An 18,271-nucleotide genomic window follows, 5' to 3' on the forward strand; every position below is an offset into this window, starting at 1 on the left:
TCCATCATAATAGTAGATATACTGGAAACATTTCTCTAGAATCGTTTGGCTTAGAAATTTTCATGACACCAGCAATAAAGTCAGCAGAGCCATGGAATGAAAAGACACATTAGTTCTCTGTCCATGACCACTCAATCTGGAACCACAAGAGGGGTTTCTACTCATTAACATAATAGATATGGTATTTAAAAACATTATTTTATTAAGTTTATTTATTTATTTTGAGAGAGAGCACATGGGAGGAGCAGAGAGAGAGAAAGAACCTCAAGCAGACTCCACACTGTTACAGTGTGGAGCCCGATGTGGGGCTCAAGCTCACGAATCGTGAGATCATGACCTGAGCCAAAATCGAGAGTTGGTTGCTTAACCACTGAACCACCCAGATGTCCCATAGACATGGCCTTTAAAAGGGAAGCCCAGTTTACTGCAAAATTTTAGGGCTATATTCACATTGTTCGGTCTTAACTATTTTTCTTTCTTTTCAAATTTCAGTTAGCGATCTCTTCCCAGTTGGTTTTTTTGGAACTGACCACATGGTTTTCTTAGTTCTCATTCCTAACAAAGAATCGTTCTCGGTATCAGCTCATTCCCTGTCTGTTTCCTGCTGTCAGTCAGGTCTCAGATTTTCCCAATTCTGTATGAAAATACTTGTTTTCCTTTTATTTATTTCTTCCAATCTTTCTTCCTTCCTCCCCCGCTTCCCCCTTTTTAATCAACAAACATTTTTAGTACTAATAAATGTCACTTCTGGCAGGAAACTTGTCAGTATTTTTTTTCATAACTTCTAATGTGAAAGTACTCAATTCTTAAGAAAGTAACTTAAAATACAAAGGTGTAAAAAATAGGAGTTTTGTTTAATGTGGGAAATTTCCTTTTTTACACATGTTTATACTAACGGGGTGGCAGCCAGTATAGTTCTTAAAAGTATTGACAAGATAGCAGAGAGTATATTAGAAACATAGTATTATCAGCAAAGCAGTATTTTACCGTGTTCAGTAACACTTCTTGAACCACACTGATATGTCGGAAGTTCCATGCTTTTACTAAAAATGAGACCCTTCACAACACAAGCGGCACACCCGCTGTGGCCACACCACACACATTGGGTCGCACTGAGACTGGGAATCCTGTTCACAACTCTGAACACGCCGATAGCCTGGTTTTTCTGCTCTGCTGTTAGTTTTATCCCTAATCATGATGTAAAAACACTAAAATCAGTCTATGAATCACAGGCAAACTCATGCCGTCTACCTTCCTTTTTCCCTGTTAAAAATGAACACAGCCAAGTATTGCATCTTACTCACAGTCTTCGACACAAGGCTTTTAAACTAGGCTAGCTAGTAAAAATACCACCAGCATGGAATTCAAAGGACTTGGATTCCCATCCCAGCCCTGATGCTTATTTGCTAAGCAAACCTGAGCAAGTCACTTAATTCACTGGGTCTCAGTTTTCTCATCTATAAAGAAAATAAATTGGACTAGGGGGTCTGCAAGATCATTCCTTCCTCTTGAATATTATTCTGTTTAAAATGAAATCCTGGGGTGCCTGGGTGGCTCAGTCAGTAAGCATCCAACTCTTGATTTCGGCTCAGATCATGATCTCACGGTGGTGAGACTGAGCCCCCAAGTCGGGCTCTGTGCTGAGCTATGGAGCCTACTTGAGATTCTCTTCTGCCCCTCCCCTGCTCATGCTCTCTAAATAAATATACAAATAAATAGAAATGAACAGTCACAATTAAAATAAAATATAAAATAATGAAATAAAATAAAATAAAATAAAATAAAATAAAATAAAATAAAATAAAATCCTAATGCCAGTCATGTCATCATCACCTCCTGGAATCCCTCCCTGTGTCTTCCTCTGGGATGAGTTGGATTCATCTCCTCTATGACCCCCACCTACACTCTCTACCCTGAATGTAATCCTCTCATAGCATTTATCGGGCTCTGTTAGGATTTATTTGACTCTTGCTAGACGGCAGGCCCCTAGAGAGCAGGCACTGGGCCTTTTACCTCCATGACCACCTAGGTATGTAGTAGGGCTGTGATGGATGCATACTGATATACACTGAGCCAGCCAATACTCTCTGTGCCACACTTTGTCAAAGGGTCTTGTCAGAAAAGGTACCAAAAATAGCAAATAAAACTCCTCACTCATCCAAATAGTCAGTCTGGAGGAAAATATGTTCATGCTAGCTTGAAACTGAAGGAAATATTTAGAAACAACTCAAAATCCCAACCACACTTAATGTGGCCATAAGTAAATGTTTAGCAGAGACCACACTGTTTGAATAAACAGAGTAGTTACAGTGAGCCACTCTCACCCATTAACCTGACAGGAACCCTCCTGAAACCGAGTTCCCAGATGCCAGCCAAGAGCCTGCTCTAGAAGCAGGTCTTTTAAAGCACAGCAGTCACACCTGCTCGTTAACTCTTTTTACACAGACAGTAAACTTCATTGCATCACAATTAGGCAGAATGAGCAGAAGTGCACGAATTGCTTCAACAGTCTGATTAAAATCCTTTACAGTTTAGAGATCACCTGTGCTGGCTGTGCCGCTTGCCTTTTCAGACCTGGACCTGAGGGTTGGTCCTCAAGTTAATAAGCACCATTTTGTCTGGGGCACCTGGGTGGCTCAGTCAGTTGAGCATCCGACTTTAGCTCAGGTCATCAGTTCGCGAGTTCGAGCCCTACATCAGACTCGCTGCTGTCAGCACGGAGCCCACTTTGGATCCTCTGTCCCCCTCTTCCTGCCCCTGTCTCACTTGTGCGCTCTCTCTCTCTCTCTCTCTCAAAAATAAATAAACATTAAAAAAGAAATTAATAAACACCATTCTGCCATTCCAGGAAATTGTAGCTTCACTTAATTAAGTACATAAATACATAACCCAAGTCAGCAAGTGAGCCAACCTTCCGCTGTTGCTCTCCATGCCTTTTCTGAATGTGTTTAAACTTACTGAAAACTATGGAATTGTGTTCCTATTATTGAGAAAAATACACCAACCCGTCCTTTTGTTCAACTTAGTTCAGCTTCTGACTGTCGTGTGGGGGTTCTTGATCTCCAGCAGTCTAGGGAAGCCTGTGTTGCTTTAAATGCACAAAATAAAATATATAGTATTGCAAATGGAAAAAAAAAACCATTATGTTGAAGTCCAGTTATCAAAATATTTAAAAAGAATTCACAAAAAATAGTCATCTGCGCTTTTTTAATGCAATAACCTCATCTTAGTAGCAGGTCTATAATAATTTCCATAATTATTAAACAGTGATGAGCCTAAACACTTCAGCAAGTACAATATAATAAGAAAATATCTATGAGTTCTTCTGGTAAAGAAATAATACTATTTAATAATACTAATATATACTAATAACTGTAAATAATACTATTTAATAATACTAATATATACTAATAATTATAAATAATACTATTGAATAATACTAATAATAATGTAGTATGTTAGCAACCTTCACGATTGAAGGAAAAGCTAAATTTCACTTAGAAAATAAAGAAAATTAAGATGTAATAATTTTTCTTATCCAAATTTACAGGCTTTAGGTAAAAATTTCAGGCTTCTACTATCATGAGATCAAGAGTTCATAAACTCATTCCATTTAGTTCACAAACATTTGGACCAAGAGCAAGCACACTTGGATTCATCAGTCTGGCATTCATCAAACTTGCATTGTTTGACCATGTTATCTTTAAAAAAGCCAAAGCAAATTAGTTACAAAACTAGTGTGGTTTTGTGTAAAAATTTGCACCTCTGGATTCTCTGGGAGAAAAAAAATATGCAGACCAAGCAACACTGGGCTGGCATTCCAAGGCAGTGTGCAACTAGACCAAGGAGCCCCTGCCCCTCTTATGTATGGTGTGAACACTGGTCTTCAACAGCCACGGGAGCCTTGCCTCACTCATGCATTTTATTGACCTATTTCTGCAGCCACCTCTCGTGTATGGTATTTTCCATTGCATGATAACCTCTGAGCGGCAAGTAATAGAGATGTTTTCTAATATAAGGGGGAGAGAATTGTATTTGCATCCTCATTGTCCTTCCCAGCAATTGACACACTAAGGCCCATGGAAGCTACCTGTTTGTGTAGATAAAATTTTGCTAAAGCACAACTATGCTCACTTATTTACATATTATCTTTGGCTGCTGCTGTGAACTGAACTGTATCTCCCCAAACTTCGGATCTTGAAGTCCTAATCCCCTAATATGATATTTGACAAAGAGGTTTTGGGGAGCTAATTCGGTTTAGATGAGGTCATGAAGGTGAGGTCCTTGTGATAAGAATTCTGCCCTAAAAAGAGGCACCAGAGAGAGAACTTTCTCTCTCTCTCTTTTTCTCTCTCTTTCTCCCTTCCTCTCTTTCTGTCTCCCTTACTCACAGCCATGTGGGGACATAGAGAAAAGGCAGAGGTCTACAAGCCGGGAAGAAAAGAGCCCTTACTGGGGTACCCAGCTGGGTCCCGCACCTTGATCTTGAACTTCTTGGCCTCCAGAGCTGTGTGAAGTAAATTCCTGTTGTTTAAGTGTACAGTATTTTGTTATGGCTCCCTGAGCTAAGACAGCTGCTTTCACACTACAGTGGCAAGCCTGAGTCATTGACACAGAGATTCTGTGGCCTTCAAATCCTAAAATATCTACTGACTGATCCTTATCAGAGAAAGTTTGCCAACCCCTGCTCTAGTTGATGGGTGGAATTACCAGTTCTAGTTCTAGAATTTGTATAGAGAGGAACTTAAGGATGGTTAGCGGGATCTATGTTGGCATAACAAATATCTTATCTTCCCGTAATGGAGATGGGGCAAGCAGCTAAAGCACTGACACACCCCCCATTATTGTGACCACCAGGAACCACACACTTTACAGACCTCTCCACTGAGCCACCTCATGCGCTCATGAAACCAGAGCTGTAATCCGTGATGGCTGAAAATCTGGGTTCCAAATCCACTCCCCCCAACTCACTAGGGACATGCCCTTAAATGATGGTTATGATAGCTATGGATATCAATAGCATACTACAGACATAGTTTTGATTATGCAATTCACAACAAATGTGCAATTCACAAAAAATATTCAATGCAAGAATGATTGCAATAATAGCAATAAGAACAAAATATCCTTTTATTAGGTTCACCTGAGTGGCTCAGTCGGTTAAGCTTTGACTCTTGATCTCAGCTCAGGTCTTGATCTCAGGGTTGTGAGTTCAAACCCTACGTTGGGCTCCAAGCTGGGTGTGGAGCCTACTTAAAAATATATATCCTTTTATTAATAGCTCTGTGGGGCATGAAGTGAAAGTGACTGAGGGAATGAGAAACTTATGTGTCTGTGGAATATTGTTGTGGAAAAAAATATATCAAGTATGTGACAAGCCAAAGCAACATGGTATCACCTAAAGAGTTAGGTTTTAGAATCAGACAGGGATGGATTCGAAGGCAGACCCTGACCCATAATTGATTTGGTAACTAGCTGTCCCCTTCCCAGAACCTCAGCTTTTTCTTCAATGAAGTGGAAATCATAGTGCCTCATCTGTGGGTTATTAAAATTTCATAAGATCAATTATTAAATAAAAAATGTGTTGAAGTGCACAGTTTTAAAATAGGCTCTGAAAATGATATTCTCATGAGTCACTAGAGGATATTTTCTGTTATTTTTATGAGAATACTTTTAAAAAATTTTTTTTTAATTTTTTTAACGTTTATTTATTTTTGAGATGGAGAGAGACAGAGCATGAACAGGGGAGGGGCAGAGAGAGAGGGAGACACAGAATCTGAAACAGGCTCCAGGCTCTGAGCTGTCAGCACAGAGCCCGACGCGGGGCTCGAACTCACGGAGTGTGAGATCATGACCTGAGCTGAAGTCAGATGCTTAATTGACCAAGCCACCCAGGCGCCCCTTAAAATTTTTTTAATGGTTATTTATTTCAGAGAGAGAGCACAAGGCAAGGAGGGGCAGAGACAGAGGGAACGAGAGAATCCCAAACAGCCTCCACCCTGTAAGCACAGAGCCCATCGCAGGACTGGACCCCAAGAACCAAATCGTGAGATCATGACCTGAGCTAAAATCAAGAGTCGAATACTTGACCGACTGAGCCACCCAGCCAGAGAATTTTTTTTTTCTGAGAACAAAGTGACACTGACCGACAGCACACCTGTCCCCACATTTTGCCAAGTTATTGAGACCATCCATCAATTGAAGAAGGGCTGGAATTTATTAAAAAAAATTTTAAAAAACGGACACAGGTTGTAACAGGGAACAGAGTATATATAGGGAAGAAGCCATTTGATGTAACTTGGGCACCAGTACCTGTAGACGTGGGTGCACCACCCTCGGGTTCCATTAAAAAACACACAGTTTCCTGTCTCTAGCTCTCTTCCTAGCAGAGGTAATCATGCAGGTGTGTGCACTCAGCATTCACAACAGTGTGTGGGTGGGTGGGTGTGGTGTACATATGCTCAGATGTGTGAAAGAGAAAAAAAAAAAAGAGGCAATAGAGCTCTGTGATGGACTCATTCTGAAGAACCAGAATTTATTTTCGACTGGTAATTATCCCTCTTTGAGACCTTGCACTGCAAATATATCAGTTGGTTATTTGATATTAATCCCTCTGGGCCTGAGTTTCCCCATGTGTTTTGAAGGGAAAATAACTGTCCTTTTTTTCCCACAGGAATATTACAAACATCAGATGAGGTACTGTGTAAACAACATGCTTTGAGGAGGACAGTGATAAATAGGATCTGTCCTGAGGACCGTAACGATGATGGATAGGGGTTTCGGTGATCTCGCGGTGTGTGGGAAGACTCCAAAACTGGCAAAATTTATACTGGAGAAGACTTAATGAGATGTAAGAGTTTCAAATATCTAACGGGCTGCCTTGCAGAAGAGGAATTTGGCACTGGGGAAGGTAGAGCATGGACTAAAGGAGACTTATTTCTGCTTAAAAGGGACTCTACACTCACTGATGAATAAACAAGAAAATTCCACGTTTAGTTCATATTCGGTACCCCTCTTCCCCATTCATCACTATCTTCACTTTCAATTACATGTACAAATCTGTGTTTCACATATTTGTGTTTCATATACCAGTCACACTTGGCTGTAAGCTCCTTAAGCATTGCGGCTCTAGTCCTCGTGCTCGCAACAACTCCTTACGTTTTGTCATGCAGGTTGTGAGTGCTCAATAAACATTTGTTAACAAAAATATAACCTGAAAATGTTACTCAAATGTAGATCCAATGTTGTGACACAGCTGGGAGGAATATGACTCCTGCGGTCCTATCCTCTCTTAGAACCCCAAGTAGGGAGCTATATTGATTTGCTTATGTTCATTTCTCTGCTGCTGCAGTAGAGATGCTGATTTGTCTCATGGCTTGATTTTTCTCCTCCATGTTAACTAAAGGGAAAGTTCTATTTAAGGGGGCAATGGGAATGAAGCTTGCTATTTCAAAATACTTCACCATAGACAGGCAATTATTTTAGATGAAATTCCTTAAGTGCAGTTGTCCAAATGTGTATTTCATTCTTGGCAATAAAAGGGCCCTAGCCAATGTCCAATGACCCATAAATCATAGCTAGGGGATGTCTTTATGCAAATTAAATTTGTGTCATAGTCATCAATAAAAAAAGAAAACGTCCACGAAGATTGTATTTGCAACAGCAGTGCAAAGTTAAGGATTGCTATACCAATTTGTAGGACATGTCAGTGTGGCTAATTATTTTTTAAGATAGTATGCTTTGAAAGAATTCACAGGTAATAGGCTTTATGAATTGATCATTAAATGAGAAAGGATATTTAAATAGAGTCAGGAATATAAAATAAACATTCAGTCTGATTAACCTTACCAACTTAAAAAATCCACATAATAAAGTAAGGGACGCTGATGTTATTTTTACGGCAGTTATCATAAACCCCAAGAACTAATTATATTATAGTACAGTATGCTTGTTTCTCAACTCTGCCTTTCATTTTACTTTTAAATTATAAAGATTCAAGTCTTTAACCACATACTCAGGGCTTCTTCCCCCCTCTTAAAAAGGAAACAAAATATAAAGAAAGGAAAAGAATTATGTCACTTCAAATCAATGAGAATGTATGAGTGCAAAATGAAATACCTTTCACACCTCAGCTAATAGAGCATGACATATTAACTCTATTGATACTAATAAGGGGAAGTGGATACATGCAACATACCCGTTTCCTTAGATTACAAGTAAGAGTGAGATTCCTTGAGAATGAGTTTGCAAAAGCTGTATAAAAGTCCAGGACTTTGAGCAAGGCTTCTCGCTTGATGATGTGGAGGTCACAGTATGTTAGTGCTCGGACATTGGCACATGCGTGAGCGAGGGTGGTTTCCTTCCAGAAGATGTCTCCAAATACGTCACCTTTCCCTGGAAAATGGTATAAGATATGTATTCAAGTACCTATACTAGTTCTTATCCTAATCACTATTTTTATTCAGTTTCATATATGGTATTGATATACTAGCATAATTTAGAGCCTGAGTATATAACCCCATCCAGATACATATAACAATGTACAACACTGTCATATAATATGTAAAGTAACATCACCCTGAATGCAGTTCTTGATGGAAAATCTGGAGTGGTATGAATAAATGAAATACAACAAAGACAAAAATTGTATTTTAACAAATAGTTTCATTATCTTCTGCCATCATCACTTTTTCCATCTGACTAGAAGGAGCAAAGGTGACTTTTTAGTTTCATCCTTTCTTCTGCTTCTTCTGTAGAGATGACAGTAGAATGCAATATAGAAGGATCTGCTGTTACAGTATTTATAAATCTGGAACTGATTGCACATATATTAAACATACATTATTCAGCAACTAAGTCTTATGCTCCAGGCAGACTAATACTGGCCATGACTTATTCCCCAGGGATGCCTTTCCATCTCTCCTGAGCCAACCTTTATGCAAGGCCTCAGGGCCCAGCCCCGGGGGCTCCCCATCCACAACTACAGAGCCTAAGAAGCTGAGTTGGGGAAAACATGGAGACTCAGATTTGTTATGCTATCAACAGTTCCCTAAAGAGTGCTATACTGTAGTGAAATGTGGATATCTTTTTGAAATTCTGGAAATCACACAGAAATCAACTCTTCACTTCAGAGCAGCATCCACTGGTGAGCTGAACTCCACAGTTCATTCCAAACCAAGAGTACTCAGTTGCCCAAACAAGATGGGGATAAGGAAGACTCAGAAATTAAGGCACTGTGCCAAAGACATGCTTTCTATACTCTAACCACAGAAATGAGTAAATATCTGCTTTCATCACAAAGATTGAAGTCAGAAGGGACAAGAAAAAAGGAAGAAGAAGAAGGGAACATCTTATAACACTTCAGGCCAGCAAGATTATCAGAGAGAAAAGGCAACATGTAACCAGAGAAACGAGGGAGAGAGAGAGAGAGAGACAGAGAGACAGAGATTGAGGTTGAGTGAGATTACACATTCTTGCCCACATAGACAGTTTGGAAATCCTTAAAGAACCATGAGGCACTCCAGGATAGAAAGACAAAACATGCATATATTGAGAAAGTGGTTAAAACTACCATGTGATCATATGATCAGCATAAGGTAACCATAATGGATATTTAATTAATCTTGAGCATTTGTTTCCAGACACTCCAAAATCTTCTTTTAGTTAGTGACAGTGACAATTCAAGGGTCTGATAGTCTTACATTTGTCCAAGGAAGGTTAATTAGAGACCTGTGACCCAAGGTAAGTCTCTGGGGTTATACAGCATCATAGATAACCTAAGGGAGACTTTAGGTATAGAAATTTTAAAAATAAGCCCTACCTCCACTTACACAGATGAATTTTAGATATCTGTAAGTGGCATTATCTAAATTTTAAACAAGTAATTCCAATTGTAAAGAAACACATATTTATTCTAATTGCATGATCAGAAGTACCACATTTAATTATAAAAATGTTCATTGACTGAGCACTGAGTAATGTATGGAAATGTGGAATCATTATCTCGTACACTTGAAATTAATATAATGCTGTATGTTAATTATACTTCAATTTAAAATAAATAAATGAAAGAATATTATGCAGCACCCAAGTATCATAAATTGGAAAATAGTGACAAAAAGATGTTCACATTATGTAAAATAACAAAGGCAGAATATCAAATCATACACATAGTATGATCTCATTTTATGCACTCTACAAAGCAAGTGCACCAAAATGGTAGGTTCTCTCTGCCTTATGGATTCTGGATGGGTTTTATGGTCTTATTATTTCCATTTATTATTTTTTAATCAGAAGACATCAACAACTGTTATATTATCATAGTCCCTGGTGCTATGAAAGTAACAGGGCTTCTAAAGGGCTGCTTTCATGTACCTCTTGTTCCTTTTACTCTATCGTCACTGCTATACTCTCTATACTAGGTTTTTCCTTGAAAAGACAGAAGAAGGATTCTACTTCTTTCTGATTCATTTCTGTGACCGTTTCTCAAACTATCACTTATAATACAGCCTCTGACCTATTTATAAGTGCTCAGTACACTTCAGCTATCTGATTTTCATGTGCAGTAACTACAATGATAATCAATGTTTTTGACTAAGTAATTTCACTTCCAGGAATCAATCAAGATTTAGGACCAATACATGGAATATTCAGTCACAACCCCAGATTGGTAAGACAAACAAACAAATAAATGAATAAAATATCCAACTATGGAAAGCTATCTACATATCAAGCATCAGTTCACATAGAATTAAAACTGTCTTTTGGAATAATGTGCAAAAATGCTTACCTTATAATACTAAATGAAAAAATAAAGATACAAAGTATAATATAATTTTGGTTACAACTACAATAAAGTACATAAAAATGAAACCAAAACTCCCAGACTAAAGTAATTATCAATTAAAAGTACTTTTTCTTATTTTCTTAAAATAAAATATTCATGACAAAACCAAATATACTGTATTTCATTATTCTATGTTATTCTATAGAGGACATGTTATTATTAATTGATAAATTAATTAACTGCTGAAATTAAAATTGTGTTAAAAGCCAAAGGGGGAGTGCCTGGGTGGCTCAGTCAGTTAAACGTCTGACTCTTGATTTTGGCTCAGGTCATGATCTCATGGTTCGTGAGAATGAACCCCACATCGGGCTCTGCACTGACAGCTCAGTGTCTGCTTGGGATTCTCTCTCTCCCTCTCTCTCTCTCTGCCCCTTCTCCACTTATATCTCTCTGTCTCTCTCAAAAATAAATATAAATAAACATTAAAATAAAGCCAAAGGGATACAAGACTAGAAGAAAGTGCATTTAAATAATTATAGCAACTGGCTTCAGGTAATGTGTTTATTTTTTCTTCTTTCTACTTTATGTTTTCCAAATTTTTCTGTAATGAATCTGCCTAATTTTCATTTAAAAATAGCAAGCTACTTTCACAGATGTATTTCCTTACCTATTTTAATAAAACTGAATTAATAAAATATGTAAATAGATCTACAGAATAATAGATGAATATTCATTGATTGATTAGTGTATCATCAATGAGTAAAATATACCCCATATATAAATGAATTTCTCATTGCCAACATAGACCATTTTTTAAATATTTTTATTTATTTTTGAGACAGAGAGTGAGGTAGGGGCAGAAAGAGAGGGAGACAGAGTATCTGAAGTGGGCTCTGTGCTGACAGCACAAAGCCTGATACAGGGCTCAAACTCACCAACCGTGAGATCATGACCTAGCTGAAGTCGGACACTTAACTGACTTAAGCCACCCAGGTGCCCCCAGACCATTTTTAATTATGGAGGCACTCAAATGTCTGTTACATATTTTACCTAACTGCTGAAGTTAAATATGTCTGATACATATTTCTATCAAAAATTTTAAATTATTTATTTTTTTCATATCATGGATAAATAAAAAGCCTGTGATGTGGAAAGAATAGCATTAAGCTAGAACATGAACTCATAAGGGCAGGGAATTTTCTCTGGTTCATCCACTCTTGTTATTCCCCAATTCCTAGAACAGTTCAAGCAAGAGCTAAACAGATATTTTTTGGAAAGAAAAATGTGAATGAAAAAAGGGGAGAGAAGAAAGACACAGAAGAACAAATTGGGAAATAAGACGTTCAAGTTAGATGTGAGGCTCTACCTGTAATGGTGTGGCCTAGATCAAGTTATTCAACTACCTGAATCAACACCTGTTGCTTTGACCCTAAAGCGAACAAGATGAACAAAAACTAATGTTTAAGGTGTCTCTACATCTATAACTCTATGGTAATTCAACTAAAAATCATCAAATTGTATTTTCAAGATAATATTTTTTCTATGTCAAATTGGCCAAAAAAAAAAAAAAAAAAGACTAAAATCTAGGGCCTCAACTCCAAATCCTCAACTTGAATCCCATCTGATTCAAGCAAAGTAAAATTTACCCCTGCTCCTCCTCTTAAAAGAAGTTTAGAGAAGCATAGCAAAGTTAATAAATGTGGATAATTCGGCCCTCAGCATTGGAACTCACATTGCATAATAAGCAATACTAATTGCTGTATAACATAGAATTTCCATTAGGATACACATTGATATAATCAATCATTTTAAAGTGTGTTTGCTTTATCCAGTTATCTATACCAATTTATAGTCACTTAATTCACAATAAACTTTTATGGCACTTCTGGAAGATGTGTCTTGTAAATCAATTAATTAATTTACCATTCACAGTAGAGCTGACTAACATTCTTCTCCAAGGAATATTATGCATATCTACACTGACTAATCAGAAATCACAGATTGTAGAGACATGGGATCGTGCATGGAATATCCAGTAGCTGCACAAGTTCAGATCTAGGTCCTTCTGTTCGTCTTCGTGGCTATAGGATATTTGATGCTAGTTTTTAGGTCAGCTCTCACTGGGTGCAAGTAGTCTCAGCTATAAACATTTCAGGGCTTGAGAAAACTAACCTTCCCCCAAAGCCCTAAAATTAGTAGAAAAGCTCACACTCAACATGAAAGTTGTTGTTTGGCCTATTTATATATTCTCAGTTCTTTGCATCAAGTCTTATGAAGTATTTCACTTCTAAACCACAGGAAACAGGACAGTAAAACAGGAGCGAATTAAAGATTCAGAGACTATGAAACTGGAAAATGTAAAGACAAAACAGAGATGACAAGTAACAATATAATTAAAGGAGTAGTACAGACCATGGTATATTTAGGGAGTATGATCCCCTGAGGTGCTGGTTTTATAGTCAGAGCTTTTTAAAAAATTTGAAACACATTATTTGGTGAGTTAATGAAATGGATAAAACAAATGCATTAAAGTTATTTCAGTTATTCATCAGTGAGTATAGCTAATATAGCCAATGAATCCCTAAAAATACAGCATTTGAAACGTAGGTCGTTCCCTGTCTGGTGTAGTCATGGCTCTATATGATGATTCTTCTATAGAATGGACCTAATCCCTGTATTCACTTTTATCATTAGTCAGCCCTTCACTCTGATTATTGCAGTAGGCTCATAAACTTTATTATGAATACATATGCATAAAAATATTCATTTATACATGAACAACACTAGGAGTTTTAGAATTATGTGATTTTTAATGGACTTTGACTATAACAACACCTAGTGTCATCCACTAATGTTTTAAAGGCATAGAACAGAAACAACAAGATGATGAGTGTTAAAATTAAGAAATTATATAGGTGTAGTAGAATAGAATCTTTTAAAACATTTAGAATTGATGCCTGCCAATCTTTGGTGATTGATGCCCAAGGTCATTCTGTTCAAAAATTATAATGGATAAAAACCTGAAGACACTTTTAGAGAAGCAAATAATTCTTATATACTAAAAAAAACCCACTGATGTAGCTTGTAAATTTTTATTTATACAAAGAAAGAGTCAAATAGCTCCTGTTACGCAGATGTAAAACTAGAGTATCCCGTATCAATAAGCAATGAAGGCAGGGAAGGAGAGTGGGAACAAGACAGGGATGTATAGGTGGGTGTAAGAAAGCTGGGAAAATGCAGATGAAGCTTTCTGTAAGTGGATGTCTCGACCTCAGGAAAAGAAAAGAGCAGTAAGAAAGGAGGCTTCATGGCCCCACCCTGTCAAGAGAACAGCAGCACTTAAGGGAAGGGTAGAGGATTCAGCCTAAGAACTGAGACAAGTCCCAAGGTCAGAACAGAGTCAGGGATGGAGAAGTAAACTCCACCTCTTCTAGGAAGGAACTGCAAAGATTTGTGGCCATTCTTGCAATCCTGAGGCATTCTTGAAAGCTTCGTTTCCAATTTCATACCTCCCAACTAGGTAGACTCTGAACTCTTCCAGGGCCCAGAGGAAAGACTGGCAAGCAGCATTTAAGATCCCCATCTTGTGTTCTGAGGGCTCCCGAGAGACACCCTGAGCCAGTTATCCCTGGTCCTAAACACCTGCCTGGCGGTGAACCAGTCACTATGAGGACCATATTTTTAGATAAGTAGATGATTAACCACCTCATAGTCATGTCATATTTGGTGCAGGATTTTTGTTACACTGGTGTGGTATTTAACAGTGTTGTTAGAAAAATCTTTTTTTAATAAAAGGAAACATATTGGTGACAATAACATAAGCACTATATTTTCTGTCAATATTAAACCAAATAATTGTATAATTTCAAAATTCTATTTAAGAATAGTTAACAGGAACCCATGGGGGAGGGGAAGGGAAAAACAAAAAGGTTAGAGTGGGAGAGAGCCAAAGGCATAAGAGACTCTTAAAAACTGAGAACAAACTGAGGGCTGATGGGGGGTGGGAGGGAGGGGAGGGTGGCTGATGGGCATTGAGGAGGGCACCTGTTGGGAGGAGCACTGGGTGTTGTATGGAAACCAATTTGACAATAAATTTCATATATTGAAAAAAAACTTATTTGAAGTTAAATAAATTTTAAAAAATAAAAAATAAATAAAAAATAAAAAATAAAAAAAATAGGTATGACCTGGGGTGAATCACCTGATACCATACTGCACAGCCTCTGTTTCTTCATCTTTAAAATGACTATAGTAAATACTTGATTCACAGAGTCGATTAAATGATTTGATATAATAATGCATATAAAATCATGAGTACTCAATGACTATTGGTATTTGTATCAGCCTCTCAAAGGGGCTGAAGTGCATTTTTCAAAAATATACTTTTGATAAGAAATATTAAAAGCAAAATGTATGTGTAGATTTTAAATTTTACTTAAGCATGGGGAGGGGTTTCTTATTTACTAACCACAAATATGGTTTTTATTTCTTTAAGCCCCTTTTAACTCTTGAGTGTTCATTTTCTTAAAATTTTGTTTTAATGTTTACTTATTTTTGAAAGAGAGAGAGAGACAGAGAGACAGAGCATGAGTGGGGGAGGGGCAGAGAGAGAAGGAGACACAGAATCCTAAGCAGGTGCCAGGCTCCAAGCTGTCAGCACAGAGCCCAATGTGGGACTCGAACTCATGAACTGTGAGATCATGACCTGAGACAAAGTCGGACGCTTAACCAACTGAGCCACCCAGGTGCTCCTTAAGTGTTTATTTTCAGTAAAATTAATTCTGACTTGCAGACTATTTATTCCAGTTGATAGGGAAAGTAATGCTACTTTTAGGAATCAAAGCTAAGTCCCCTTCCAAAGAAATAATTTCAACTTTTCCTACCATGGCCAATCACCATGGTATAAATTAGATTCTTTCTTGATACTGGGAATTCCTGATGTATAACAAGGAAGGAGTGTTTTATTAAAGAGTTTTAAGTGACCTGAGATATTTAACATTTGGCCTGCTGTATTCTCCTTGTTCAAAATGCCCAAATGGTAGGAAACTTCCTTCAATTCAACATGGTGTGAAAACACAGTAGGGCAAAGTAATGGCTCAAGTCAGGCTGGAAAGGAAACAAGAACAAAATGGCCTCAGAGGCCATGCTAAAAGTTACATTTTATCCTCAAGTTGCTAAAAAGTCAATCTTAATGAGAAGACCACATGGTAAATTATATTTTAGAATGAATATTTTGGTGGCCACATAACAAAGAATTGGAGGTTGAAGCTGATGACAGATTGTGAGCTCTCCAGGCCTTTCAGATGGCAGTCACAGCCCAGGACCAAGCTTTTAAAAGCAGTCACCATGTGAAGGGGTATTAAGGATAAGATAAAGAGATAACAAGGTGATAGAATCAACAAGACTTAGTTTTGAAGGATGATTGGGAAAGAATTTGAAATTGAGTCTAAACTACTAGACTGTAAAGACTTGAATTTTATCCAAAAAATCTACAGGCTGAAGAACAATAAGTATATAATTTGAACCATACAAATGATGTCGGAATCACTACTTTGAAAGTTTAAAACAAGACAAGCATGTAATTTTTTTAAAGCAAATAACTGGCTTGACCTTTATAAAAATGTCTGAATTCACCATGTTCATCATCATAATAATGTATAGCAAACCTACCTGGTTCATAGTTCAACATCTCGAAACAGAAACATGGATGCAAAAGAAAATAACTTTGGGGGCTTAGGAAAAGCCCTTTTAAGGATTTAAAGTGTGAAACACTTGACTTCTAATAGCAAGTACGGGAAGAAATCTTAACTGTAGCATGAAAGTCACATTTTCGCAGATTCTCAAAATAGCAAAATATTATTCATTCACATCTTAGAATTTTTTTTCTTTTTGGAGTAAAAATAAGCAGATTTTGAATTTTGAGCACCATAATTTGTAAGTTTTATTTGATAACACAAAACTCTTAACTCAGGTACTAGAAATTATTTTTTTATTATTAAGGTTATTTAACTCTGTCATTCTCTGCCTCACTTCTGCTCTCTGCCCTAACCCCATGACAATATCTAACCCCTCCATCCAAACTACATAAATAAGCATAACTCTCTCGGGAATTTGAATTTACAATTAGAAGACTTAGATACAGATTGTTTTAGATTAAGAACTCCAGCTCTATGATTCTCATCATCAACAGACCCAGAAAAGACAAAATGTGAATGCAGCAAAACAAATATCTTGGGAGCCAGGTCTATCGTTCACAGGGAAATGTCATTTATATAGCGCTTAAAGATGCAATATACCTCGCTGAGACACTTAAAAGTAACCTGGCTGTTTTGGCCACACCAGTAAATCTGTTCACATTAGGTAATTATAGGGTAGGAACTAAAAAGCAAGAAGATACTAAAGAATATAAAATATTACATATGCATCATGAACTTAATTTGGAATTTTTTGTGTCTCATAAAAAGTGGGAAGGTCAAAAAGAAAAAGGTGGAGGTGTAAGAACTGAAAGAGCTTCAACTTGGAAAAAGACATGAAAAGCAATTATCTTCACCTGCCCTATTTAGAAAAACATCTTGAAGCCATCCTTCAACGTTAAAAAAAGAAAGCACTTTGTTGACTACATTTTTAATCTTTCCACTAATTAGTTATGGTTCAGAACGTATTCATTAAACACTTAGCATTTTTGACACACTAAAGAATTATGTACCTACCAAGGGACTGTTGAGAGGCAAAGATCCAAAAGAATGAAACTGCACCTGTTCTTTGGATTCAGCAATTTTAATTAATTTTAAAATGACCTCCCTTCTCTACCTTTCAACTGGCAAACGAATCAATGTAAAAGAGAGAAAATCCTGTTTATTTCTCCTATCAGACCAACTGAGGTAAATCTTCATTTTTCTGAGCTATGCTCGGAGGTGAGACATGTTTTTTTCTTTCTGTCTCTTACATAAGGCAAAAAGTCATTAGACCTGATGAGAAAGGACACATTTCAATGCTAAAAGCCACAATTCACAATGAAGATACAACAGTTATGAATATCTGTGCACCAAATAACGCAGCAGCAACCATGAGACAGCACAAACTACAGGAGATACAAGAAGGCACAGATAAAACACATTAATAATAAGACACTTTAACATGCATATATCGTGTTTTTCACAAATTTAGATTTGTGCCAACACCATGTTAAGCAGATCTATTTACCATCATTTTTCCAACAGCATTTACTCACTTTGTGGTTTTTTTTAGGTTGTATCTATTTATCTATTTTTTGAGAGAGACAGAGAGAGAGAATATGCAAGTGGGAGAGGGGCAGAGAGAGAGGAAGAGAGAGTATCCCAGTCAGGCTCTGCGCTGTCTGCACAGAGCCCAATGCCAGGCTCAAACTCACAAACCATGAGATTATGACCTGAGCCGAAACCAAGAGTCTGATGCTTAACTGACTGAGCCACCCAGGCACCCCTATTTGCTCACTCTGTGTCTCTG

At 37.4% G+C, this 18,271-nt stretch overlaps 1 protein-coding gene and 1 long non-coding RNA gene across 4 annotated transcripts in view; one reads left to right on the forward strand and one right to left on the reverse strand.

Annotated features, from left to right (window-relative positions):
• The window catches only part of LOC122239628, a 174,041-nt gene extending 166,862 nt beyond the window's left edge, over window positions 1-7,179 (forward strand). Inside the window, exon 5 of the long non-coding RNA XR_006218897.1 lies at window positions 6,674-7,179. This is a non-coding gene — a long non-coding RNA (uncharacterized LOC122239628). The remainder of the gene's footprint in view (window positions 1-6,673) is intronic.
• KCNH5 (potassium voltage-gated channel subfamily H member 5) overlaps window positions 1-18,271 on the reverse strand; it is a 307,440-nt gene that overhangs the window by 52,224 nt on the left and 236,945 nt on the right. For all 3 annotated transcript variants that reach the window (XM_007095216.3, XM_042989854.1, XM_042989853.1), the window contains one exon: window positions 8,198-8,394. In XM_007095216.3, the coding sequence (XP_007095278.1) occupies window positions 8,198-8,394 (197 nt within the window). The remainder of the gene's footprint in view (window positions 1-8,197; window positions 8,395-18,271) is intronic.

Source organism: Panthera tigris, chromosome B3 (genome assembly GCF_018350195.1).
Source record: "Panthera tigris isolate Pti1 chromosome B3, P.tigris_Pti1_mat1.1, whole genome shotgun sequence".
Classification (NCBI taxonomy): domain Eukaryota; kingdom Metazoa; phylum Chordata; class Mammalia; order Carnivora; family Felidae; genus Panthera; species Panthera tigris.